Consider the following 21,485-nt stretch of genomic DNA (forward strand, 5'->3'; position numbering starts at 1 on the left):
ACTGCATTAATTCAATTACCTAAAGCTGATAACCAGACAAGCTTCCCACATGGTTACCTTCCTTAAAGGCACAGCTGTCTTACACTGGGTCCAAGATTCAGCTTAGACCTTAGAACTCCTCCTTGCTCAGTGTGATCCAAGCTCTGAAATAGCTGAGGCATGCAACTGTTGAGAAAGAAATAACACAGTCTGTGCTGCTGTGCTTAAACCAATGCTTTGAAGAGGCCTATGAACAGCGTGACCTTGAAACCATTTTTCCTTTGTTCATCTCAGATGGGAATGTATATCCTTGTGTACTTGCAGAGTATGTCATTTCATAACCCAAACACCTTTAATACACTCTATGCACACTCACCTGTACCCATCTTATTTCAATACCATAACATTCAGCAATATTATATGGAGAAAACAATGCTCTGTCAGCTCAGATATAAGAATCTGCTTTATTTTTAGAGCAACGATTGCTGGGACTGTCAGATAGATCTGACACAGTGTTTGAGCTGCACAAGGACACCCCCTTTTATTAGGCTGACTTCATTTTTCTCTCGTTACCACCATTGCACATTCCCACTCTGTTTTATCAGTAGATGTTCCTATATCTAGAGTAATACCCTCTTCAACCAATACGTCAATATACCCCAATGGCTTTCCCAATCATGGACTAGAACAATAAGGAAAAAAAAAAATAAAGAAATAATAAAGCCACCACTTTATTTAGAGAAATCTTTTCTTTAATTGTCAGTCACTCTGATGGAAGCAGACTCAAACCGCTGAGGACAAAGTGATGGAAGCTGCAGCCAGGCCAAAAGTTGTCACATGGCAAAGAGGATAAGGAATGCCACCATCAAACAGAAGAGACCCATGGCCTCAGACAGGGCAAAGCCCAGGATGGCATAGGAGAAAAGCTGCTGCTTGAGAGATGGATTCCTGCATGTATACAGGGAAATAAAATAAAATAATAAAGTGAAGAGAGGGGAGAAAAAAGGACTCACAGCAAGAGGGAAAAACAAAACACAACTAAACAAACCAGACCCCATATCACATCACAGAAAGGCAGGATTATGCCATACAGTCAACAGGTTTTGGAGGATGAACCAGATTTATGGCACTTGGAATGAAAGAGCCAATTTTTCCCCCTGGGTTTAGTGATTGCCAGGCACTACATAAAACCCCAAAGGCTCATTTCACCTGCCCTGGTGGTACCAAGCAATAATTGCCATTGATGACTAGTGCTTCATTCCTTCTAGGAGGAGGCAGAGCTCCACAGAACTTCTGCATCATCCAATAGTAGGTATAGGGTGGATTCAAACAGTTCAGGCTCTTTCTTATTTGTTTCAATAGAATGATGGAATCTAACATTCCTTCCATTCCAGAGAGGAATGCTTCAGTTAAAGTATGTGATTCTACATGCTACCTGCCTAGGGTAGAACATAAGCTCCAAAAAAAGCTCTGCACTTCTACCAAGTTTAGTGCTAGAGAGGAATAAATTCAAGCCAGCTTGGCACCTTACTTACCTGGCATAGCCAATGATCAAGCTGCCAAACACCGTCCCAATACCTGCTCCTGAACCAGCCACCCCAACTGTGGCAGCACCAGCACCGATGAACTTAGCAGCAGTGTCGATATCCCGGGAAACTGCACTAGTTTGGAACCCACGGTGGGTCAGCTGTGGGTAGGACACACCAGCAGGCTGTGGGATACACAAAAAACAGGTTAATGGCACTGAGTTGTCAATGTGAAAGTCATCTTAATAAAACATGTTGTCACTTTACAATCTACTAAAGACAGAGCAGAAAAAGAATGCTTGGCTACTACTGGTCTAGGCTAGAAGCCATATCCATTACCAGCAATTCTGATGATGTAAATATCTTACTACTCCACCTCTGGAAGAGTCATCAAGACAACAAGCATAGAAATACAGGAGCCAATTTAATTTACCACATCAAAGAACCTCACCTGTACAGCCTGAGCCTCAGGCCTGCTGAACACAGACACTGAAACGGGCCTGACCAGAGCCCTGGAGCAGCACCGGAACTGAAACAAAACAGACCATTAATTCCTACAGTTAGATGCAGCCTCAGCAATTCTCAGAAAAGAATAACATTAGATGCTTCAAGACTGAAAAAATCATATATAAATACAGAGCATTCCTAGTTTAATCGGTTGGATGCAGCCCACAAGGAAGGCTGTCACAGGCCACAGGATCAGAGCTGCTACTTTACAGCTCAGCCATTATCACAACCCAAGAGATTTCATTCCTAGCTCACAGCTTTGTGACCAAATGATGACACCAATGTGATAACTGCTTATCTTAACTGCTCACAGCTTAACAAGGGACAGTGGGCATCATTCTGCAGTCATCAGAGGTCACCTTGTTCCCCCCCCCACTTATTACCTATGTGTAAAACAGCCTCATAGGACACTCTATCAGCCAGGGCTGCCCATGTTCTGATCCCAGCCCCACTGTGAAAGCCCCCATAGCCACCCAGCCCCATTAAGCACCACTTCACCCCTCTGCAGACTGAGTTCTTACCAGAGCCGGGGAGCTGATGAGAGCCAAAGAAGCCGTCTGCATCTTGCTTTACCTGTTACTAATAACAAGAAGAAGCAATTAAAAACCCTAATACTGCTACAATCCGCCTCAAGGCCTACCCTTAAAGAGCAGCATTAATCCCTTTAAACAACCCCAAAACCACCTCAGAACAACCGAGTCCTGGTCGGATCAGGGGACAGCAGTGTCCCCATTGAAGGGTAAGACCCGGCCCAGGCCTAGGCCTAGGCCTAGACCCAAGCCCAGGCCTAGGCCGCAAACGGAGCCCACCTGCCCGGTGTCCGCTCGGTGCTGCGACGGTGACGGCTTAGAAGACAGAGCGTTCCTCCGGCCCGCTCACCTTGCCGTGTCCCCCCAGCGTCCTCCGCGCTGATTGGCTACCGTCGACACTCTGGGACAACATCCGCTCTTCTCATTGGTTGCAATCCATCAAGCTCCTCCCACTAACATCCGGGATAGCAGCGCCGGGAGGGGCGGGAGAAGTACGTCAAGATGTGAGTTTCTATTGGTTAGTTATTTTCGCTACGCGTTTTGTGATTGGCTGGCGGGCTGGAGGTCTCTTTGGAGGACCATAAGGCGCGAAGGGCCTCTCTAACCATAGAGGTTACCACAGAGGTGGTGGCTGTGGCAGCAATATGGCGCCTGCTCGGTTGTCCTCTCACGGTTCTTTCCGCTTCAATGGAGGCTATTACAGCCGCTTTATCGGCTTCTCCCGCTTCCCATTCCCTCCTAAAAGAGCTCGCTTCAAACATTAAAACCTGGCTTTGTGGGTATCTTGAATCGTTGCCTACCCGGCCTTGCTCAACGGAGGCTGCGGCCTAGCTCTACCAACGTCGGTACCGATCGATCCCTATAGGCCTCAACCCGAACTACAGCTCCCAGCAGGCGGGGCTGGCTGTGGGGAGGTTCCCTGGGCGGGGTTAGAGGAGACTGAGGAGGAGAGTCCGGCTTTTCCTGCTGCTCCGCTTCCTCCTCTCAGCCCGGAGCTCTCCGGCCGTTCCTCTCGGTGAGTGAACCCGTGTAGGGTTATGGGGGTCTTGGGGACGTCCTGAAGTCCCCCATTGCCCCCCATATTTTCCATGGCAGTGTCGAATGTCCGGTGGGGACGAGGCTCGCTTGATGTTGAGATACTTTCACATTCGATTCCTGGCTGTGAGTGAAGGTTCTGGGCCGGTGGAGCTGGGAGCGGCACCTCGTTTCATCCCATGGCTTCTGTGGGGATGCTGGGTCCAGAGGAGGGCCACAAAGGGCTGGAGCAACTCCCCTATGAGGACAGGCTGAGGGAGTTGGGTTTGTTCAGCCTGGAGAAGAGAAGGTTGCGGGGTGACCTCATCGCAGCCTTTCAATACCTGAAGGGAACTTACCCGTCCCTTAAACTCTTGGAAAGGGCTGACAATAGCAGGACACAGGGAAATGGTTTTAAGTTAAAAGAGGAAAGATTTAGGTTGGATGTTAGGGGGAAGTTCTTCACTAGGAGAGTGGTTAGGCCCTGGAACAGGCTGCCCAGGGAGGTTGTGGATGCCCCGTCCTTGGAGGTGTTCAAGGCCAGGTTGGATGGGGCCATGGGCAACCTGATCTATGGGGTCTCTATGGGGATCTATGGGGTCTCTAAGGGGGTCTATGGGGTCTCTATGGGGATCTATGGGGTCTCCTGGGCAACCTGATCTAGTAAAGGTGTATGTTTGATGGCCCTGCTAGGGAGGAGGGTTGGAACTACATGATCCTTGAGATCCCTTCCAACCCGGGTCATACTGTGATTCTGTGATGCTAATATGGGCTGCAATCAGGGCATCCCTCGTTGCATAGGACTGGACACATCAGGTGTCTGCTTGCAGCTGGAAATCAGTCTCACTTAAGAAGGGAGATTGGGTTGGACCATCTCATCACAGCAGCAGGGACTCCAGTGTTCCCATGTGCCTTGCTGATAAATACCGGTCCATGTGTAAAGGACTTTGGATCTTACAGCTCTGTCACTCACAAACATATCCTTCCTGAACACGATTATATTGGCAGCAAGCGAAGGTGAGATAATCACATTCTGCTTTCTCCTCTTGTAGACTTTCACAATGGATGAGACTTCAGATGAACCTCCCACTTCTGCTGTCATTTTAGACAGCGGCTGCTTCTCCCAAGTCATCTTTAACAACGTGGAGAAATGTTATGCTCCCGGAGGGGATGTAACCTGTCACTATACTCTCACTCACAACATTGTTCCTCGTGGGAAGGACTGGGTGGGCATCTTCCGGGTAAGCAAATACTATGCAACCAAGTATGAAGATATAGCTATAAAAAGAAATTATTTGGCATTTATTTGATACTTCAGCCTTAAGAAAGGTGTTAAGGCTTTGGTAGAACAGGGTAAAGAATTTATTTTCAGCAATAACCTTGTGTCATGCAACATTTTTCTTGTGCCCAGGGACAGAATGCCAGAAATGTTGTTACTTGAACAGCTTCAAGGCCAATCAAACAGACTATAATTCATAGAATCTGTGAAGGACAATTAAAGACCATACTGGCACCATCTCTTCCAACACGTCCCCTAGTGCTCCCTCACCTACCTAACACATTCCGTAGAATCAGGCATAAACTGGTGAGGATCTTTGATGGATGCATGGCCTACAACTCTAAGAAGCTGTTACATCAATACAAAAGTCCTCCCTATAGCTGATCTATGTAGAAACACGAACCATTTGCCATAGGATAAACGTGAAGTATGTAATCCCTTACAAGAATTCTGCTATTGCAGGTGGGATGGAAAACCACCCGAGAATATTACACGTTCATGTGGGCTCCTCAGCCCAGTGACGTCCATGGCAATACTGCTGTGCAGCAACAGATCCAGTTCAAAGGTGAGCTGGGAGGTTGGGTCACTCATGGTATATATGTGCAGGTGTACACACAAGCATGCACACATAAACTCCCACACTACTCCCACTAATAACTATTATATTTAGAATTACAGGATAACTTAGTAATGTGCTTTGGTAAACTTCAAATCCCATCAACCTAACAGACAAAAAAGTATTTCAGATCTACTGGGTTCTGCAGTCCTGTCAGAATGATTTTGTTTGTATTGCAATCACAAAGAACTAGTAATGGTGGAGGAACAATATTAAAGTAAGATGTCTGTTTTCTTAGCTTCTGACTTTCTGTGCTATATAGTTAAAAGACTCAAATGATTAGAAGCTGCATATGACAGTGTTGTTGTGTTTGTCTGAAGCTTACTACCTGCCCAAAGATGATGAATACTACCAGTTCTGCTACATTGACCAGGATGGTATGATCCGTGGAGCCAGTGTGCCTTTCCAGTTCAGAGCAGAGACTGAGGATGATATTCTGGTGGTTACCACACAGGTATGTATCCTCTCTTCCTCTGCTTCTTCCTGCCTTTGCTTTTATTTGCCTTCCATTAGATGGGAGTAAGAGTGTGCACATGGACACTGGGGTGTTGTGAAGCCAACCACATTTATTTTACATATCCTCCATAGAGATGTTTGGAGCATAGGGTTTTTTTATGCTTCCATTACAACTAAACAACTTTGCTTGCAAGGGAGAAGTGGAAGAGATTGAACAGCAAAACAAAAATTTGCTTAAAGAAAACGAGGAGCTGCAAGCCAACTGTGCAAGTCTCCAGAAACAAAACACAGATCTGCAGGAGGACCTCAAGAAGACACAGGTACAACAAAAGTTCATATATGAAGTCAGAAACTTTAATTCTGAAAGATAAGGTAAAAAGACTGAGTCAGGTCATGCTCTGCTGTATGCTTCTGGGAGAAAATTAGAATGCTTTCTTCCCATATTATCTGTTAACAAGGAGTACAACATCTCTACTACTATAATGATAACAATGATGAACAAGAGGCATCATTAGACATGGGGTTCAGGAACACATGGGAAGGAGAGTTCTCAAAAAGGTTTAGTAGGACTTCCTGATATTGCAAGCCCAGCCCTGCTCTAAACATTCCTGTTTCTCTTTCAGTTTTGCTGAGGGCTTAATGTAAAAAAAAAAAAACAGAGTCTGAAAAATACAAAGGAGAGATTTTCCTCCTTCAGGTGGGCTGTAAGCATTGTGTTTTGCAGTTCCAGTGCAGAGAAGGACTATTGCCTGAGTCCCATTTTTCTTCCTACTGACTTCATTTTGATTTTCAGGAGCTACAAAATGTTTTGGAGTTTCTTAGGAGCAGCACGGAAAAAATGGAGCTGGAGCTGAATTCCCTGAAAGAGGAAAATAAACACCTGAAGGAGCTGAATGAGTGCAGAGAGGCAGAACTGCACCAGTAAGTGTATCTACAGGATCAATTAAAACTAGATTCCATGTAAGCAAACGTCTTGCTGTTGTGGATTAAATTTCTGTTTGTGAAAGTGTTGTGTTTTGTCTTCCTTTGAATAGATTCAAAGAGCAAATTCAGAATGTAACATCTGAAAAGGAACATCTGGAAACCAGACTGAAAACGGCCCTGGATCATGTTGATCAGCTGCAGGTACAAAACACATAGATTCCCTTCTTTACTTTTAAGGACTGTCTCAGATTGGTCAGCCACAGGTTCTGGATATTTGCTGCATGCAGCAAAAGGAGCCTGTGCTTCTCTGTCATAACTGTTTGTATTCACTTACTGCCTACTCTTCTTTCTCCCTAGTCTCAGCTTCTGAGTTATGAGAAGGAAATTGAAGACCTGGTTCGTTCGGACCAAGACAAGACTAAGCAATGTGAAAGTTTAAAGGAAGAGAATAACCAGTTATGCATGACTATAACTCAAAAGGTAAAACCTTTCAATTCTGATTCTCTGTAGCAAGAAATTGCAATTTCTGTCTTCATCTTTTTTGATGAAGCAGGTAGGTGGGAAAAGATGCAATATGGTCAAAATGCCCTAAAACACACTTTACAATATAAAGTTTCTACTCTATAGTTTGATGCTCTGCCTCACATCCTTACCTGACACCTTCTTTCTTTGATGTTCCCCTTGCAACTCTACCTGTGAAAATCTGGGAATTCTGATCAGGAAGAGCAAAAGAAAGAACTTCAACATTGCCTGGAGCACTTGAAGGGAACAGAGGCCGACCTGACACTTCGTCTGCAGAACGAACAGGTGCTCAGCATTTCTAGGGGCACAGCTGGGAGTGGGACACTGAGAATGACTGCAGAATCCCTACAGACTATAGTGTATCTAATTTACTAATTTAATACAAGATTTAATATAATATTAGATCTTAAGGATGTACTAGCTATCCACAGTCAATGCAGATGTCAGAGTACCAGAAAATGTGTCAGACTTGAAGGGTTCTTACCTGCCAGGGTGGAATTGTTGTCATTTTAACCTCTCACTTTGACATGTTGTGTGGTCCCCTCTGGAGGTCACATCATCCTCTCATGCTGTAATGAAAATACAGAGCTTAAGTGATTGGTGACACAGAGTTGTCCTAGGTCAGAAAAAAAAACTCTTGTTTCAAGAGAGGGTTTATTGGTAAGAAATGTGGCTAGAAGCTGCCTGTATATGTGAACAGTGCTTGGAGTTGTCATCTTTTTGTTTGCCAGTGTCCCATAATTTAGCTAATAACCCTCTTCTTTTGTAGAAACAAAACAATGACTTAATGAAAGAGCTTGAGGAGCAGAGGTGTTTGTTTCAGACTTTGCAAGCAAAAAAGAAAAAATCTGATGAGGAAAATCAGGTGAGAACTTGCCACACGTCCCTCGCCTTTCTCACGTATTGAATATAACATAAATCTGTCCATCTAGTGCTCAATTCCACTGACCATTCCACCAGATTGCTACTAGTGTCTGTACAACTGCAAGATTCTCTTCTGTCTTTTAAAATGTATTACTCTGTTGCAGTCATCCTGTCTGCCTTCCTGAGCAGGCCACATAACAGATCCTTGCACTTCCTTTCTTTACTTTCTGTCAAGCCGGGCTAAGACTGAGCTATCTAAAAACTTAAGAGCAATTTTTATTCTGTTTTAAGAGGATCTATGTTAGTTCAGTGTGCAACTTATCACCAAAATGGTTTCCTGAGTTTCTGGAAATTAATTCTACTCTTCTGTCCCTTTGCAGAAACTAAGGAAAGAGAATGATTCCCTCCTGAGGTGTCTCTCTCAGCCTAGAGATGTTTCGCCCTCCTCTGTTGTTTCACAAGCCCAAGCTTTTGCTCCAGCTCCTGAAAACTTTGTATTTGGAAATCCATATCATGGTTAGAATACGTGGCGTTGTGTCTGTACACAAATACATGGCAGTAAGGGTCTCAGCAAACTGTCCTCCCTTTCAAATCGGCTGCTGTAGGAAATACATTCTTAGCAGCACCTCTCTATAGCTTTGCATGTGTGCAGATGACTTTGCAGCTGCAAAATGCTGCCAGATGTTAAGAGCTGATTTAAGTCATCAGCAGTCTGTAATTTTCTACAGAAAGAGACAACCATTACCCAGCTCATCTGTCAGTGGGACAGCAAATTCTGTGTCTTATGTCCAGTTTCTGTAGTCCTACATGTAGAGATTTAAATCCAGAGCCACATCCCTGTTTCAAGAATTATTAGTTATCTACACATTACACTGTTAATCATTTAGGTGGCTGAATGAACCTTTTTTTTTCCCCAGATGCAGGAGCAAACTGGAAGGCAAGAGCCAGAGAAATAGTAAGTAAAGGAGATATGAATGGACATGAGTGGTATACAGACAGAAATTAGCAGTTCAAAATGAGAAGCACCAATTCAGTTCTATATCTGGTTGTAATTAGTAATTAGTGGAATTAGTAACACGTGTTGGGGAAGGGAAGTTCTGTTCACCTTAATCTTTAAAGAACAACTTTTGGCAGCATCAAATGTCAAAATGAGCAGCATGCAGCAGCTAAATGCCTTATTCTGTATTGCACACATGGACATGTGCCATTTAGGAGTTTTAAATGTTATTTAGAGAAGCTTGGAGACATTTGAAAGCTTCAGTGTATTGAAAGTCAGAAAGGCTTATCCAAAGCTGATGATGTCTGACTAGAAAACTTTTTTCTTCTTTTTAAATACAAATACATATTTAAAATTGTCTTTATTTACTTTTCCTTTGTACTTCAGGATTCTATCAGGAAATGCCCCATATGCAATGACGTTTTTCCTGATGATATTGAAGCAAGAGACTACGAGGCCCATGTGCAGAGCCATCTTCTGGAGTGCCCAGTCTGCAATGAAGCCTTTGAAAAGTCCAATCAGCAGGTGTTTGATGACCATATGTTGTGTCATAGCCTGGAACGATTCTGAATCTGTTCTGTAGATTGGGTGGCAGAGGCTGCAACTTAGAATAGACCAAAGTTATTATTCTATAGAGACTTGATCTATGTCAGTAAGAAATTGTCATCCTTTTAACTCCTCTGTCTTGGATCAATTGACTGTGCTTGCTAAATGAGTTACAAATCCTGTAATTAATAACTATTAATCCAGGTAGGGCCAAATAATAGATGTAGTACAGTGGTTTTCTGTACTTGGCTGACGCAGCTCTATTATAATGGTTTTATCATTCAGTAGAGCACTGTGATTGCTAACCAAAGAGCAGAAGCATTGCATAGTCTTTTAGGACCACACCTTCAGTCTGGTTCAGCTTCTGGAATACAGAGTTAAATACTAATAAATACAAAAGTCTAAATAAGAATAGATTTTCCTTTCTTCTTTTGCCTTTAGTCATAAAAAAGTGAAATATATATTTATAAAGGAACTACTTATTTGCAGATCTGAAGGTCTAGGGTTCTTACAGCAGAGTAGACAGTATAGTTTAGTGTGGAACGAGGTGCATAGGAAAGCAGTAGCTGAGTTGTCATAGCAGTGCTTGAGGATAAATGGCCTCTCAGTCTTGAAACTGGGTATCCTCATTTAAAGGAAGCGATGAAAACCTTCATGATTTAAAATGAAGAGCCTGTTCTCAAACCAAAACATTGTGATTGAAAACTGTTAAGTGCCTTGGGACATTACAATGCTCTGTGGATGGATTATCCAGTTACTACTTTTATTTCTGCTTTGGGATTTTCAAGTTATGATTAACAGTTCTTTTGTCTGTGCACATACAAATGGGTGAAGTTTTATTGTCCAGCTGTATTAGATGTTGCCTGCTGAATATCTGAAGCAAGAGAAAATCATAAGAAGTTTACACAGAGATTTGAGACTGTTAAAGAGTAACAAAGACTTTAAAATATTTTGATTATACACATTTATTTTTTTTTTAATCTGGATTTAAATGGAGTATTTCTGCCTTTAAGATGTACTATACTGGTAAGCATTATTTAAAAGATCTGTAACAGAAAATAAGAGCAGACCAAATAAAAGCTGCACTGAGAAAGTGAAAAAGATGTCAACTTCTTTAAATAAATTGGAGGAATTGTTGGTGTCTTAATGGAGCTATTTGCAAGCCTTCAATTACTTTCTGAAGCTTTTCTCTAACAAAGTACTTAAGCACATTTCTGAATAACTTTTAGCATACAACATAATATCTCAAGGGTTAGCAGGAATACTGCTGTCTAATGGCATATATTTAACTGGCTGACCTTCACTGGCTTCTCTCAGCATGGGAATATATCAAGAAAGCCAAAGGATAGGATGTTATTTGTTACTATAATGCATATCAATGTGCCTGGCATATCTTTACCCCAATTTTGGCAGTCAAATATTCTGTCATCCTGAGGCTAATTTTTAATTTAGTACCTGTTTTCTTAGGAAATATCCCATTGCTTTTCAAGAATGCTCCCACCCCAAAGCTTTTCCATGCATCCTCATTTGAAATTACATGTTCATTCTTTTCTTGTTTTACACCTCGACAGAAGCAGATCAAATGCAATTATTAAAACTCCACTAGTTCACTCAATTAACACTTAACAGACCTGCTCATTTTCTACTCTGTTGTTAATGCTGGCTTTAGCAGCTCAAATCCTAAAGCCTAAACCCTGTCGTTTGTGGTTAGTTGTGTTACATTACCAGCTATATCCCTGAGCTACCACAGTTGATATTGCTTCCATCCCTTGTAATCTGGTGCCTACCATTTTCTGCTTGCCAGCTCCTACCATCTCCACAAAGCCTCACAGCCTGTTTTGAGCCCTAGGACACAGACAGCAAGCAGGTGGCCGGCAGAGGGGGTCAGACTGCAGTAAATCTCATGAGGATGCTGCATTTGAAAGCATTTTAAGGTATGCCATTTGTTTTCTGTAATAATTATCCAGATTCCAGACTTCCAAGACACATAAATACTTCTGCCTGATGCATCCTGAGCAGCCGGGGACCAATTTACCTCCAAGTACAAGCTATGCTGCATTTTCTAAGCAAATTTTCATTTTACATGTAATTTACAGCTGTATTTATGTTACTGATGAATTTAACATTTGGAATTGCAGTATGTTTCAACCGTATCTCAATTGTATGGTTTAAAACAGAAATAGCTGAAATGGTTGTTAATTAGATCTAATTATACTTTGGATGAGATCCCATTTACATTGATATGTATTGCATAAGGACCTTGAAATAAATTGTCAAAAGTGGCAGTAGATGTTTGGCACATTCTGTGTCTGGAATCACATGGAATCCAACTGAATGGGCATTTATTATATATAAATATTTAAAGGGGTATAAAAACGTTGCAGGCCAAATGTCTGTGGTTATAAAATACAAACCAGATGACAACAACTCCCAACTGCAAAGGCATGCTGTCCATGGCATAGGGCACCAGATTACTGATAGTTCTTTCCATCAGAAAGTCCATCATTTTGCCTGCAAAAAGTGGGTTTTTTAGTGCAGAAAAATAAGACAGGCCATGAGGTAGACAGTTACAGTATCCAGATTCTCAATCTCTTTCAGTTTTGAAAGTCAGGGTCTCTGAAAGGCTGATGGGTGGTTCTGCTCCTTTCATAAAAGAATCCCATTCTCAGCCCCCTTTACTCACTTTAGCAACCTCCTTCCTCCACTCTTTCTTCTCCTGGTTTCTCTTCACCCATCTATGCCTCCTTCTTTCTTACTGATCAAGGTGCCACCTTCAGTATTGTCTTTCTCCTCTGAAATCACAGTGCTGATGTTTTAGAGTTAGAGGCTGAGGCATAGAGTGGGCTCCATCTGGCAACGCTGGCAGAATGCAGGCTGGGAGTACTGCTGCTGCTTCTCTTCACCTTAATGAGGCTCCTGCAGAGAGCAGGGGAAGCAGAAAGAAAATTAAAAGGTTCCTAACAAAAGGAATGTAAATAGACAAGGCGCAGGTGAACAATAGAGGAGAAGGAAAGCGGTGTCCAAGCCAACAACTGAGTGGTTTTGCTTGATAATCAACTTGTCAGATTGATTTTAAGACACAGCAGAAGAGATCGATAATCCTTTACAGCAGTATAATGCACATCCTAGGAGTTAAAGTGTTTTGAACATCAAAGTCCTTATTTCAGGGATCAGGTCTGTACTTTCTTAATAAGTGACAGTGCTTCTGTATCTGGCATGTCAATTATGGGAAAAGGAAGAGACTAAGGAATGCAATCATGGTTAAAAAATGGTTCTAAAACGACACTGAAACGAACTGCCAGCTTGTTTGAGATGGGACAGCTCTGAAAAAGCTGGGGAAGGAAATGCTCGCTTGACCCTGTTAGAATGAGAGATTAAGATATACTTACGTTCAGCTTTTTTTGTTGTTGTTGCTTACATTATTTTATAAGGACTATTTTTTGTCTTTATCTTTGTTGTGTTATAAAGATCTAAACTGACCTACTCTTCCTTATCCAGGAGTTAGTGAGTCCCCTTATCTCTAGTTGCACAAACAGACAGTCAAAGTGGGTATATAAAGGCATGAAATCAGAACACTGCTGTTCATCACCCGCTTTGTTCTGAATTAAATCCCTATCTGAAATGCACTGAAGAAGCAGATCTTTACAGTTCTGTTGGTGAGACGGTTGGGTCCCAGAATTAGATCAGTTGTTTTCTCTAAACAGCTATTAGCCACCTCCATTATACTAACAGAACTGGTTTCCATCCTCTGGCTCATTTATTCCAAACCAGCATTATTGAAGTGAATGGGGTCTAGGCCCTGGATATTAGAAGAGCTGTTGGTCTACTCATAAATAACAAGTTGTCAAGGATTTTAATGGAAACCCTTAGAGTGCTGTAAATCTGTGCAGTTCTGCCTGGATCCCCTCCCTCATTTCCATCACAATATCACTCCAGTGGGACTGCAGCTTGCAGCATGTGCCAGGCAGCCTAGATTGGTAGGACACAGGGGAAGATAGGAGGAAAAAAAGCTGGAGAAGAGATGGGGGATTCAGAACAGTTGGTAGTGCTGAAGCATCTGCTGGGTGGCCGGTTTTGGAGTCACCTGGCCTATTCAGCATGGCAAGGATGGGAGGGCTATTCATCCAGGGGGACTGGGAAGGGGGAGAACAGAACCAGGGATGCTTGTGGAATAAAGATGGATGTGCTGCAGTTTACATTTCGCTCCATTGGGCTGTGAAGTAGTAAATCTCAGCAAATAGAGGGTTGCGTTAGTTTTTGATCACCATTTAAGTAGTAGAGCTACTGAAGTGATGCTATATAGACTGTCTCTTGCTGTTAGTAAAAACAAGACTTTTCAAGATGATTTTTTTTTTGTTACCTTCCTAGTCAGTCCAAACTGCCTTCAGGGAAAAATTAACACTGTACCCTGATCCAAATAACAGTGTTTTTGTGGTTAACTGGATCTGGCCAGAAACAGGGTTACTATATTGTTCCTTACTCACCCCCAAAATATCATTAGCTTGGCTGTCTGCAGAGATCATAACATCCTGCTGCATACAACACTGAAGCCTTCTAGGAAAGAACTTGAGCTCACTCATCCATTCTCTGTTGGTTGTATTATGGGATATATTACGATTGGCTCGGATCAAGACACAGCCATACTTGTGCCCACTCCTCTTGTAAAGCAGATGGGACTACGTGGTGCCCTAGTTAAGAGTCCAAGAGCTCCACAGCTCATTAAAATTTGCATGCAAGGCCACTTAAGGTTTAAAGGTAGCCTTGCACCCTTGCTTACCATGTAATAGAAATAAAAAATGACATTGGTGACAAAGCTTCTGCTAGCTTCAGAGTGCCCAGGGCTTATAGTCTTACATAATTACTAGTCTGGCACTGAAAGCCTAAAATACAATAAAGCCATCAGCAACACAGATGCTAAATTAATTACTTTAAAATATAGCTCCTTCCATATTACAGCCTCACAAGGACTGAAGGAGCAGGTCTTAAGAGACTTATGCTCTATATTATGTAATTAAATATTACCTCTATGCTATAGATACGGAAGCAGACACGCAGACATGAAGGAATTTACCCAAAGTCTCTCAGAAAATGTGGCATAATCCTCCTCTCCCTCACCAGATTTAACATTCATTTTGAGAAAGGCTGCACAGCACCAGAAGTGAGCCAGGATGGAGGAAAAAAACGGATGGCTGCCAAAAGGGATTGATGTCCTTCAGACTCCAGGGAGTTTTTAACCCTTCCCAATGGTTTTGCCAGCCTGAAAAACCTGGTGAGGTTCATCAGCCTGTACTGCTCCTCTGCTGATCCATAAGAGATTTGCCAGTGGGAGCAGCTGCTTTGAGAGTGAGTTGATAACTCAAGCCCTGAGGCACTTACATCTGTATGTCTCATACCCTGCCTGCTTCCCTTCTCCAGTAACAGGATGAGACTAGAATATTACATGTGCTTTCATAATGTGTATTCCTGTGGGGCCTCGGTCATGATTATAGCATCTAAATGCAACCAGGAACAAATAACGACAACAAAAAAAGACAAAAAAAGATGGGGAATCTTAAGATCCCGAATATTTTTTACACTACAACTGTTTGTGTTTAATGGTATGTCGCAGTTTCCTCAGCCACACAGTGTGGTTAATTCCTTTTTATTAGCGGTTATATTTTTGAGAGCAGGTCCTGCATGTTATGTAGTGCAGCTGAGAGAGCCATATGGAATTTTAATCTCTACGAGTTATTACCTGATGGTAGCAGTTTATGAACCCACACTTGTCTTAGTGGAGGCGCTGAACTTGACAGTTCTTCCTTAAAGAGGGTGATTGCCAGCATAGAACTGAGCATAGAGCTGATCCAGAATGTTAGAAGGGAAGGGCTCTTCACTAGATGATCCAGAGACTATCAGAACATCAGTATCTTTTAGGTTTTTCACACCTTCCACAGGTACCTTCTCTGTTATTATAACTTTAATGACCTGTTTTGTTGTTCTCAATGAACCAATTAAAATGGGGGCACTCAAATTATCATGCTAGCTACCTACGAGAGCACCTCAATAATTCTTATAGAAATACATATAGTTATAACCCTAATATATACTGGGGGGGGGGAGATTAACTTAGAAACATGAGATTCTTGCCTTTTATCCTAAATAATCCCAATAAGAGACAGCATACAGACCTGCTGCATCACTGTAAGATCCTGAATCATCTTTTCTCTGGTCCCAGGCTCCCACATCTGTGTTTAAAAGCAACAAAAAAACCACACTGATTTAATGGAGCCAGCAATAGACCCATGTATCACTTGGGTGCACCTTATTGAGTGCACCACAGATTGTTGAAATGAATCTAAGATGCTCCCTGGATCTTTAAGTGTTGGGAAACTCTTAACCTTGTGAAACGTATCAGGATTGTCAAACTGAAAATGAACTTTGATGTGGAAATGGAGCAAGTTAGTTTAAAGAATATCACAAAAAGAAGAGGGTATCCAGGTTTATGTGTGTGTGTGTTTCAATTAGCTCAGCACAACCTGCTCTTGTTTTCTACCAGCTCCATCTGTTTCTATGGCAGAAGGAGCTGAATTAATACACTAACTTCGAATGCTGGATGTAAATGGTGCCGGCCCATTGTGTCAGCAGCACCAGCCGACCTCAGCACTTCATTTCATCTCCCTAAGGCTGCTCATTTGCTTTGGTTATTATTACTTATCAAGGACGATTTGGGTGCTTTTTGATATTAATAGCTGAGATACAGCAGCTCTCAGGCCCACTCAATGCCATTACCCAGCACTGTGCAGATCCATCTTCAAACTTAAGGCTGTTTAAAGCCCAGCCCTTAAATCCCATCCAGGCCAACATGATGCTCTAGGCCTCAAAGCCTTTCATTCCCCTCTGGCCTCCCTCAGCCTACCCAACTGAAGCACTTTAGTTCCCCTTCATAATAACAGAGCCCTAAGGAATCACCATAGCCTCCAACATCCCGACGCCCCACTCAGAGGAGCCCAAATAACTGTGGTGTAGCCCATCCCTAAAGGCTGAGTCTATTAACATTTGCACCAAGGTCACGACACGATCTCAAAATATCATTTCAAAGCCGTGTGTGATTGTGCAGAGCTTGGCAGGCCGTGCTGGAATTCTCCCATTGATGTAGTTTGTTCAGACATATGCTACCAGTCATTAGGCAAAAGTATTTGTTTATTGCCCTGGAGTGTCTCCTGTTGTTCTAACACTTTGCTCTTTGCAAGCGTTCACTATCCCTAATGTTTAATCTCTGTAAAGGACTTGCTTGTGATCACGATACATATTTCTCTCTTAATGACTGAAGTTAGGCAAGAAGTCAAAACTTAATATGTCAGCGAGCTCTTTGCCAGTACTTTCTGGATCCGTGCCTCGAGTGCAGAACACGAAGAAGCACTACAAATGGCTCTGTTCCCAATTGAAACAAAGCATTATTCAGGCTTGTGTTCCAGGAATCTGTTTTTCACCACTCATCGGAAATATCAATGGGACTGTTTGTTCGGGCAGTTGTTGGTGGCTTCTGAAGGAGCAAGAAATTGTTGGCCTGTTTGGTGGTCCTTTATGATTGATTGCCCAGATTGAAACACCTGAAACAGGCAGTTTGTAGATGATGCATCTGCAGCAAGCGGAAACAACCCACCTTGCTTTATTGCTGAAGGCTGACTGAAAGGAGATTCAATATCAAGTTTGATATTACAACTCTATGTTCTCCTTTTAGGCAGTGAGAGATGATGAGGAGAGGACAGCGTATAGGACACCAACAACAGGTTGATGAATGGAAGTGATGATCAAGCCCTTAGAAGCATGAGCTGCTTAACCTGTATGTATATGATGGTCTCATTGTTTTTTGCAATTAAAGAGATGAAGATCAAAATATCACTTCTTTAGTTTTTCTTAAAGACCTCGAAAATTAGCCAGGTGTTACAATTACTTATTACAATTATTTATCTTGTTTTTATTGCAGAATTATTGCTAAAGATTGATAGATTACATCTAGAAAGTCTACCTTAGAAAGCAGCTTTAGTGCAAGCATTTGATAACTTCTCAACAGTCCCACTATTCTGTTTCCTTCCCCATAGAGGTGATGATTTGCAGCCTGATATCATATCAAGGAAACACAGGACTTATATCTGTAAAGTGGACTGTGACTGTCAGGGAAGAAGCATCTTCATCTCCAAATCTGAGGACATAAAACCTGGACAGGGTAGAATCAGCCAGTAATACATCTCAAGGGTAACCCCTCCATTCCATGTTTCAAGATTGCTGTTCTGTCACTGAGCTACTGTTTTAATATCAGGTTTAGCCTTGCTTTGATGTGGTCAGTCAGCCATAAATAGCATTCACTGGTCATTTTCTTCAGATTCATCACTATCAAAAGAATTCATTGCTGTCAAAAGAAAAAATATCTGCTTTACATGTCGCCACGTAAACTCTCCTGCAGGAATAACTTCTAACATTTTGAGATGGAATCACCTTGATAAGAATTCAGGCCGTTCGGACTCATTGGACAAGGAAAACTTTCTCTCTCATGAGTGAATGAGGCCTTAAACAACACTCATTTTTCATGAGTCCAGTGAAACGCTGTTGTTCAGCTTCTTGCAAGTCTCTTATCCAAGTGTTTCTGATTGACGTTTGGAGTCATCTTCCTGATGAAGTCTAATATACAAACCCCAATAAAGGTCTAGTTTTGTGAATTTCTGATAATCTTAGAACCAGAATTTACTCTGTTTTTGTTGTGGACCTTTGGATATGCTTTTTTTGGGGGGGATAAATTTGACTTTGCATTGACCTCATCGTTATTTCTTAGGGATAAATAAAGGATAGAATGAAAGTCAAAGCAGTAAGAGATGGAGGGGAGGGCACGTGCAGACTCTGTCTTATTGGAAAAGTAGGTAGGGAGTCATAGAATTATAAGATAAGAGAATGGTATAGGTCAGAAGGGACCCTAAACATCACCTTACACCACCTCCCATGCTATAGGCTCCGTATAATCAGTGTTTGGGTCATGCACCTCAGCAATAGACATTTACTGTATCTTTCCTAGCACTGTATTAGCTAGGCTAGACTAATCTGGATAAATATCTACTGTAGGGTTCAGTCGAGACATTAACTGGGCATATAACCTTTGCTCTATAGGTTAATGAGTTACCTTTGTAATGAGTACCTTTAGCTCTTTTTGTAGTAGGTAGTTATATTCTTAGTATCTAAGCTGAAAACAAGTTTTAGGTGTGATAATATTGCCATAAATATGTATCTAATTGATTTTCAGCATAATTTTGGTACTATTTAAGGTAGTTATAAGAAAAAGAAACACTGGAAGCTTTGCCTCCATGCTAAGATATACATTTTTTTCTGCTTCTAAATGAAACGAAATCCTGGCTTCGCTGATGGCTGGAAAAGGTTCTGCTGTGTAGTTCTGGATCATTCGAACACGGAATTAGCTCTGCTAATAAGTAGTTGTAGAATGGGACCTGACTGAGAAAGAGGGCTATATTCAATTGAAACTGCTGATTTCTCAGAAGTGATGGAATTGGAATGCTGATGAGATTGCGGTGAAGTGAAATTGAAGCTGTTGAGCCTCATTTATTGGGTTCTTTAGAGTAATGGGATCAGTATAGAGCTGATCATATTCAGTGCCATTAAATCTTCTGTGCTTAATTAAGATGCTCTGTACATTATGCAGTGTGACCAGGATCATGTAGAGAAGAAGAAAGGCTGCTAATACCTTTCTAACCCTGCATCTTGTTCATTCATTTACAGATAATGTATGCATGCATCTGACAAATTATTCCATTAACCAGAACAGTGTTAATTCTGCAGAGAAGAAGTCGCTGGTGGTAAGAAGTAAAAAGAAGTCAACACTTCAGAACTACTCTCAGAGAGGGTTGTATTTACCTCTTCAGTCATATGAAGATGTCTACTTGATCCTGAAACGTGACTCGGTATTAACTTATCTTATTAACTTCTTCAGCCTGTTGCTTGCTGCCACCCGTCTCTTTGTTAAACATCGATTTCTAATTGTTGTGGCTTCGGATTTCCTGCAGCTCCCAGATAATGGATGGCTCCTGGGTGGCCGGCAGAGGGGGATAGACTACACTGAATCGATGGGAAAACAGCTCTAGGAGCATGCAGGGAGCATCCCCTGCCTCCAGGAGTCCCCATCTTTGTGGACGGCTTCTTTCAAGTTCTTTGCATGCAGAACTATTTCAGACTCATTGCCCTCTGTGGAATGTACTTGGTAATGGAGAGTGCAGCCTGTGGCCCTCAGAGGACAGCAAGTTAATGGCAGTTCTTCCCCTTCTAGTGGGTACTAAATTGGCATCAACTCTACATTCAATCTCAGGCTTCAGACTTAGCGTGTCAATGATTAGTTTTCTCTTTACCACATTAAAAAAGGAAAAAACAGCTGGTGTTGCTGCTTTTTGTTGCTGTTGGTTTCACCAAGGATGCAGTAGATGAGGATAGGAAAAGGATAAGATAGGATATGAAGGCATCTTTTTCAGCTGATGTGGCTGTTAAGAAATCCTTGGTGAACTATGCACCAGCAGAACTATGGAATATCCAACCTTGACTATGGCAGTAAATTGAAATCAGTCCATTTTGAAGGCATGCATCCATTCTACAGTCCTACAGTTGTAAAATGCAGTAGTCGTTCTCAACCTGTAACACCTTTATGAGCAATGGTGCACGCTCTCCATGCAGCTTTATAGCATGGAGCAGCAGTTTAATTCAGTGACACCCTTGTGTAGTGATTGCTGAGCTATCTTCACTTTATTTCATTGAGAGCTGGTAGTGCATGTGCCTGGACATGGCTGTACTTCTAGAATTGAAGCTGGGTTGTTTAAAGCTTTGTTTAGTAGGCACACTATTAAATTGCTGATCACAGTATTTCCTTCTCAGCAAACCTCCACTCTGCTGAGCTGCTGGAGTGCCAAAATCAGACATCTCCAGCACCACATCTATTAGTCTTCATTGATACTGTGATTGATATGAATACAAATACATTAATGCAATATGCCAGGGTTTCACTTTTCAGGCTCACGGAGATGAAATGATGGAAGAGGCCAAAATGAGGAATCTCAACTGTGATCCTAGAAGTCTGGGGGGCTTGGCAAGGCTGGTTGTTTATATTGCTCCATTGAGGGTCATTCATTTTGCACTTAACTCTGTTAAGAGAGCACTCAGCTCCAAACACATGCCCTTCCTTGGCCTAGTTTTCATCTGATTAGAGGCAAAAAGACCTCTTGTGTCTGACAAATTGCTTCATTTCATAGGGTGATCTCTTCTTATAGAGTGATTTCAGTATGCTGACATTTATTTACTGTGTATTAACAAAAGTGTTCATTATTCTTATTAATACTCACTATAGCTCCTCTGGTTATCCTGAAAACTTTCCTAAGATGAATGGGTGAGTGATGGAGCAGGGCTCAAAGATAAGAGATATAACACATGGGTCTGTTGGAGTTATGCCTAGATCTGTCATTGAAAAGTTTCGAATGTCTGTAACCTGTCAAGAACAAGGAAATCTGTTTTACTCATTAATAATTTTATTTATGCATTCTTTGCAGATAGATAAGAAGGTAATGTCCTTGTCCAAAGGGCTTACAACACCTGCCATAATAAAAAGATGGGTTTAAGGCTATGGCTTCGAGTTTCTTCTACCAGCATATGAACCAATGCTACCTCACTCACCATCTCACTCAGTGCCCCATTCAGCTTGATC

At 42.0% G+C, this 21,485-nt stretch overlaps 2 protein-coding genes and 1 long non-coding RNA gene across 5 annotated transcripts; 2 read left to right on the plus strand and 1 right to left on the minus strand.

The window, feature by feature from the left end:
- Positions 1 to 709: 709 nt before the first annotated feature.
- On the minus strand, positions 710 to 2,917 carry ATP5MC1 (ATP synthase membrane subunit c locus 1). Of its 2 annotated transcripts, none has more exons than XM_015885625.3 (5): positions 2,892 to 2,917; positions 2,534 to 2,591; positions 1,957 to 2,034; positions 1,515 to 1,690; positions 710 to 927 (listed from the first exon to the last, which is right to left on the minus strand). In XM_015885625.3, the coding sequence occupies exons 2-5, from the start codon at positions 2,573 to 2,575 to the stop codon at positions 813 to 815; spliced, it is 411 nt and encodes a 136-aa protein (XP_015741111.2). In that variant the 5' UTR covers positions 2,576 to 2,591; positions 2,892 to 2,917; the 3' UTR covers positions 710 to 812. The 2 variants fall into 2 exon arrangements, with proteins under 2 accessions (XP_015741111.2, XP_015741110.2); XM_015885624.3 differs by having other exon boundaries at positions 2,822 to 2,917.
- A 550-nt stretch (positions 2,918 to 3,467) lies between these two features.
- On the plus strand, positions 3,468 to 10,861 carry CALCOCO2 (calcium binding and coiled-coil domain 2). Of its 2 annotated transcripts, XM_015885582.2 has the most exons (13): positions 3,468 to 3,557; positions 4,609 to 4,797; positions 5,298 to 5,400; positions 5,772 to 5,905; positions 6,102 to 6,227; positions 6,701 to 6,828; positions 6,942 to 7,032; positions 7,189 to 7,311; positions 7,552 to 7,638; positions 8,123 to 8,218; positions 8,598 to 8,733; positions 9,135 to 9,172; positions 9,602 to 10,861. In XM_015885582.2, the coding sequence occupies exons 2-13, from the start codon at positions 4,618 to 4,620 to the stop codon at positions 9,782 to 9,784; spliced, it is 1,425 nt and encodes a 474-aa protein (XP_015741068.2). In that variant the 5' UTR covers positions 3,468 to 3,557; positions 4,609 to 4,617; the 3' UTR covers positions 9,785 to 10,861. The 2 variants fall into 2 exon arrangements, with proteins under 2 accessions (XP_015741068.2, XP_085388761.1); XM_085532635.1 differs by lacking the exon at positions 9,135 to 9,172.
- Positions 10,862 to 11,564: 703 nt separating this feature from the next.
- LOC146752242 (uncharacterized) lies at positions 11,565 to 19,647 on the plus strand. The gene is made up of 3 exons (XR_014940848.1): positions 11,565 to 11,694; positions 17,485 to 17,582; positions 19,523 to 19,647. It is a non-coding gene; the product is annotated as an uncharacterized LOC146752242 (long non-coding RNA).
- The last annotated feature ends 1,838 nt before the right edge of the window (positions 19,648 to 21,485 follow it).

Source organism: Coturnix japonica, unplaced genomic scaffold, assembly GCF_054131305.1.
Source record: "Coturnix japonica strain WE unplaced genomic scaffold, WE-NBRP24 Scf049, whole genome shotgun sequence".
NCBI classification, from domain to species: Eukaryota; Metazoa; Chordata; class Aves; order Galliformes; family Phasianidae; genus Coturnix; species Coturnix japonica.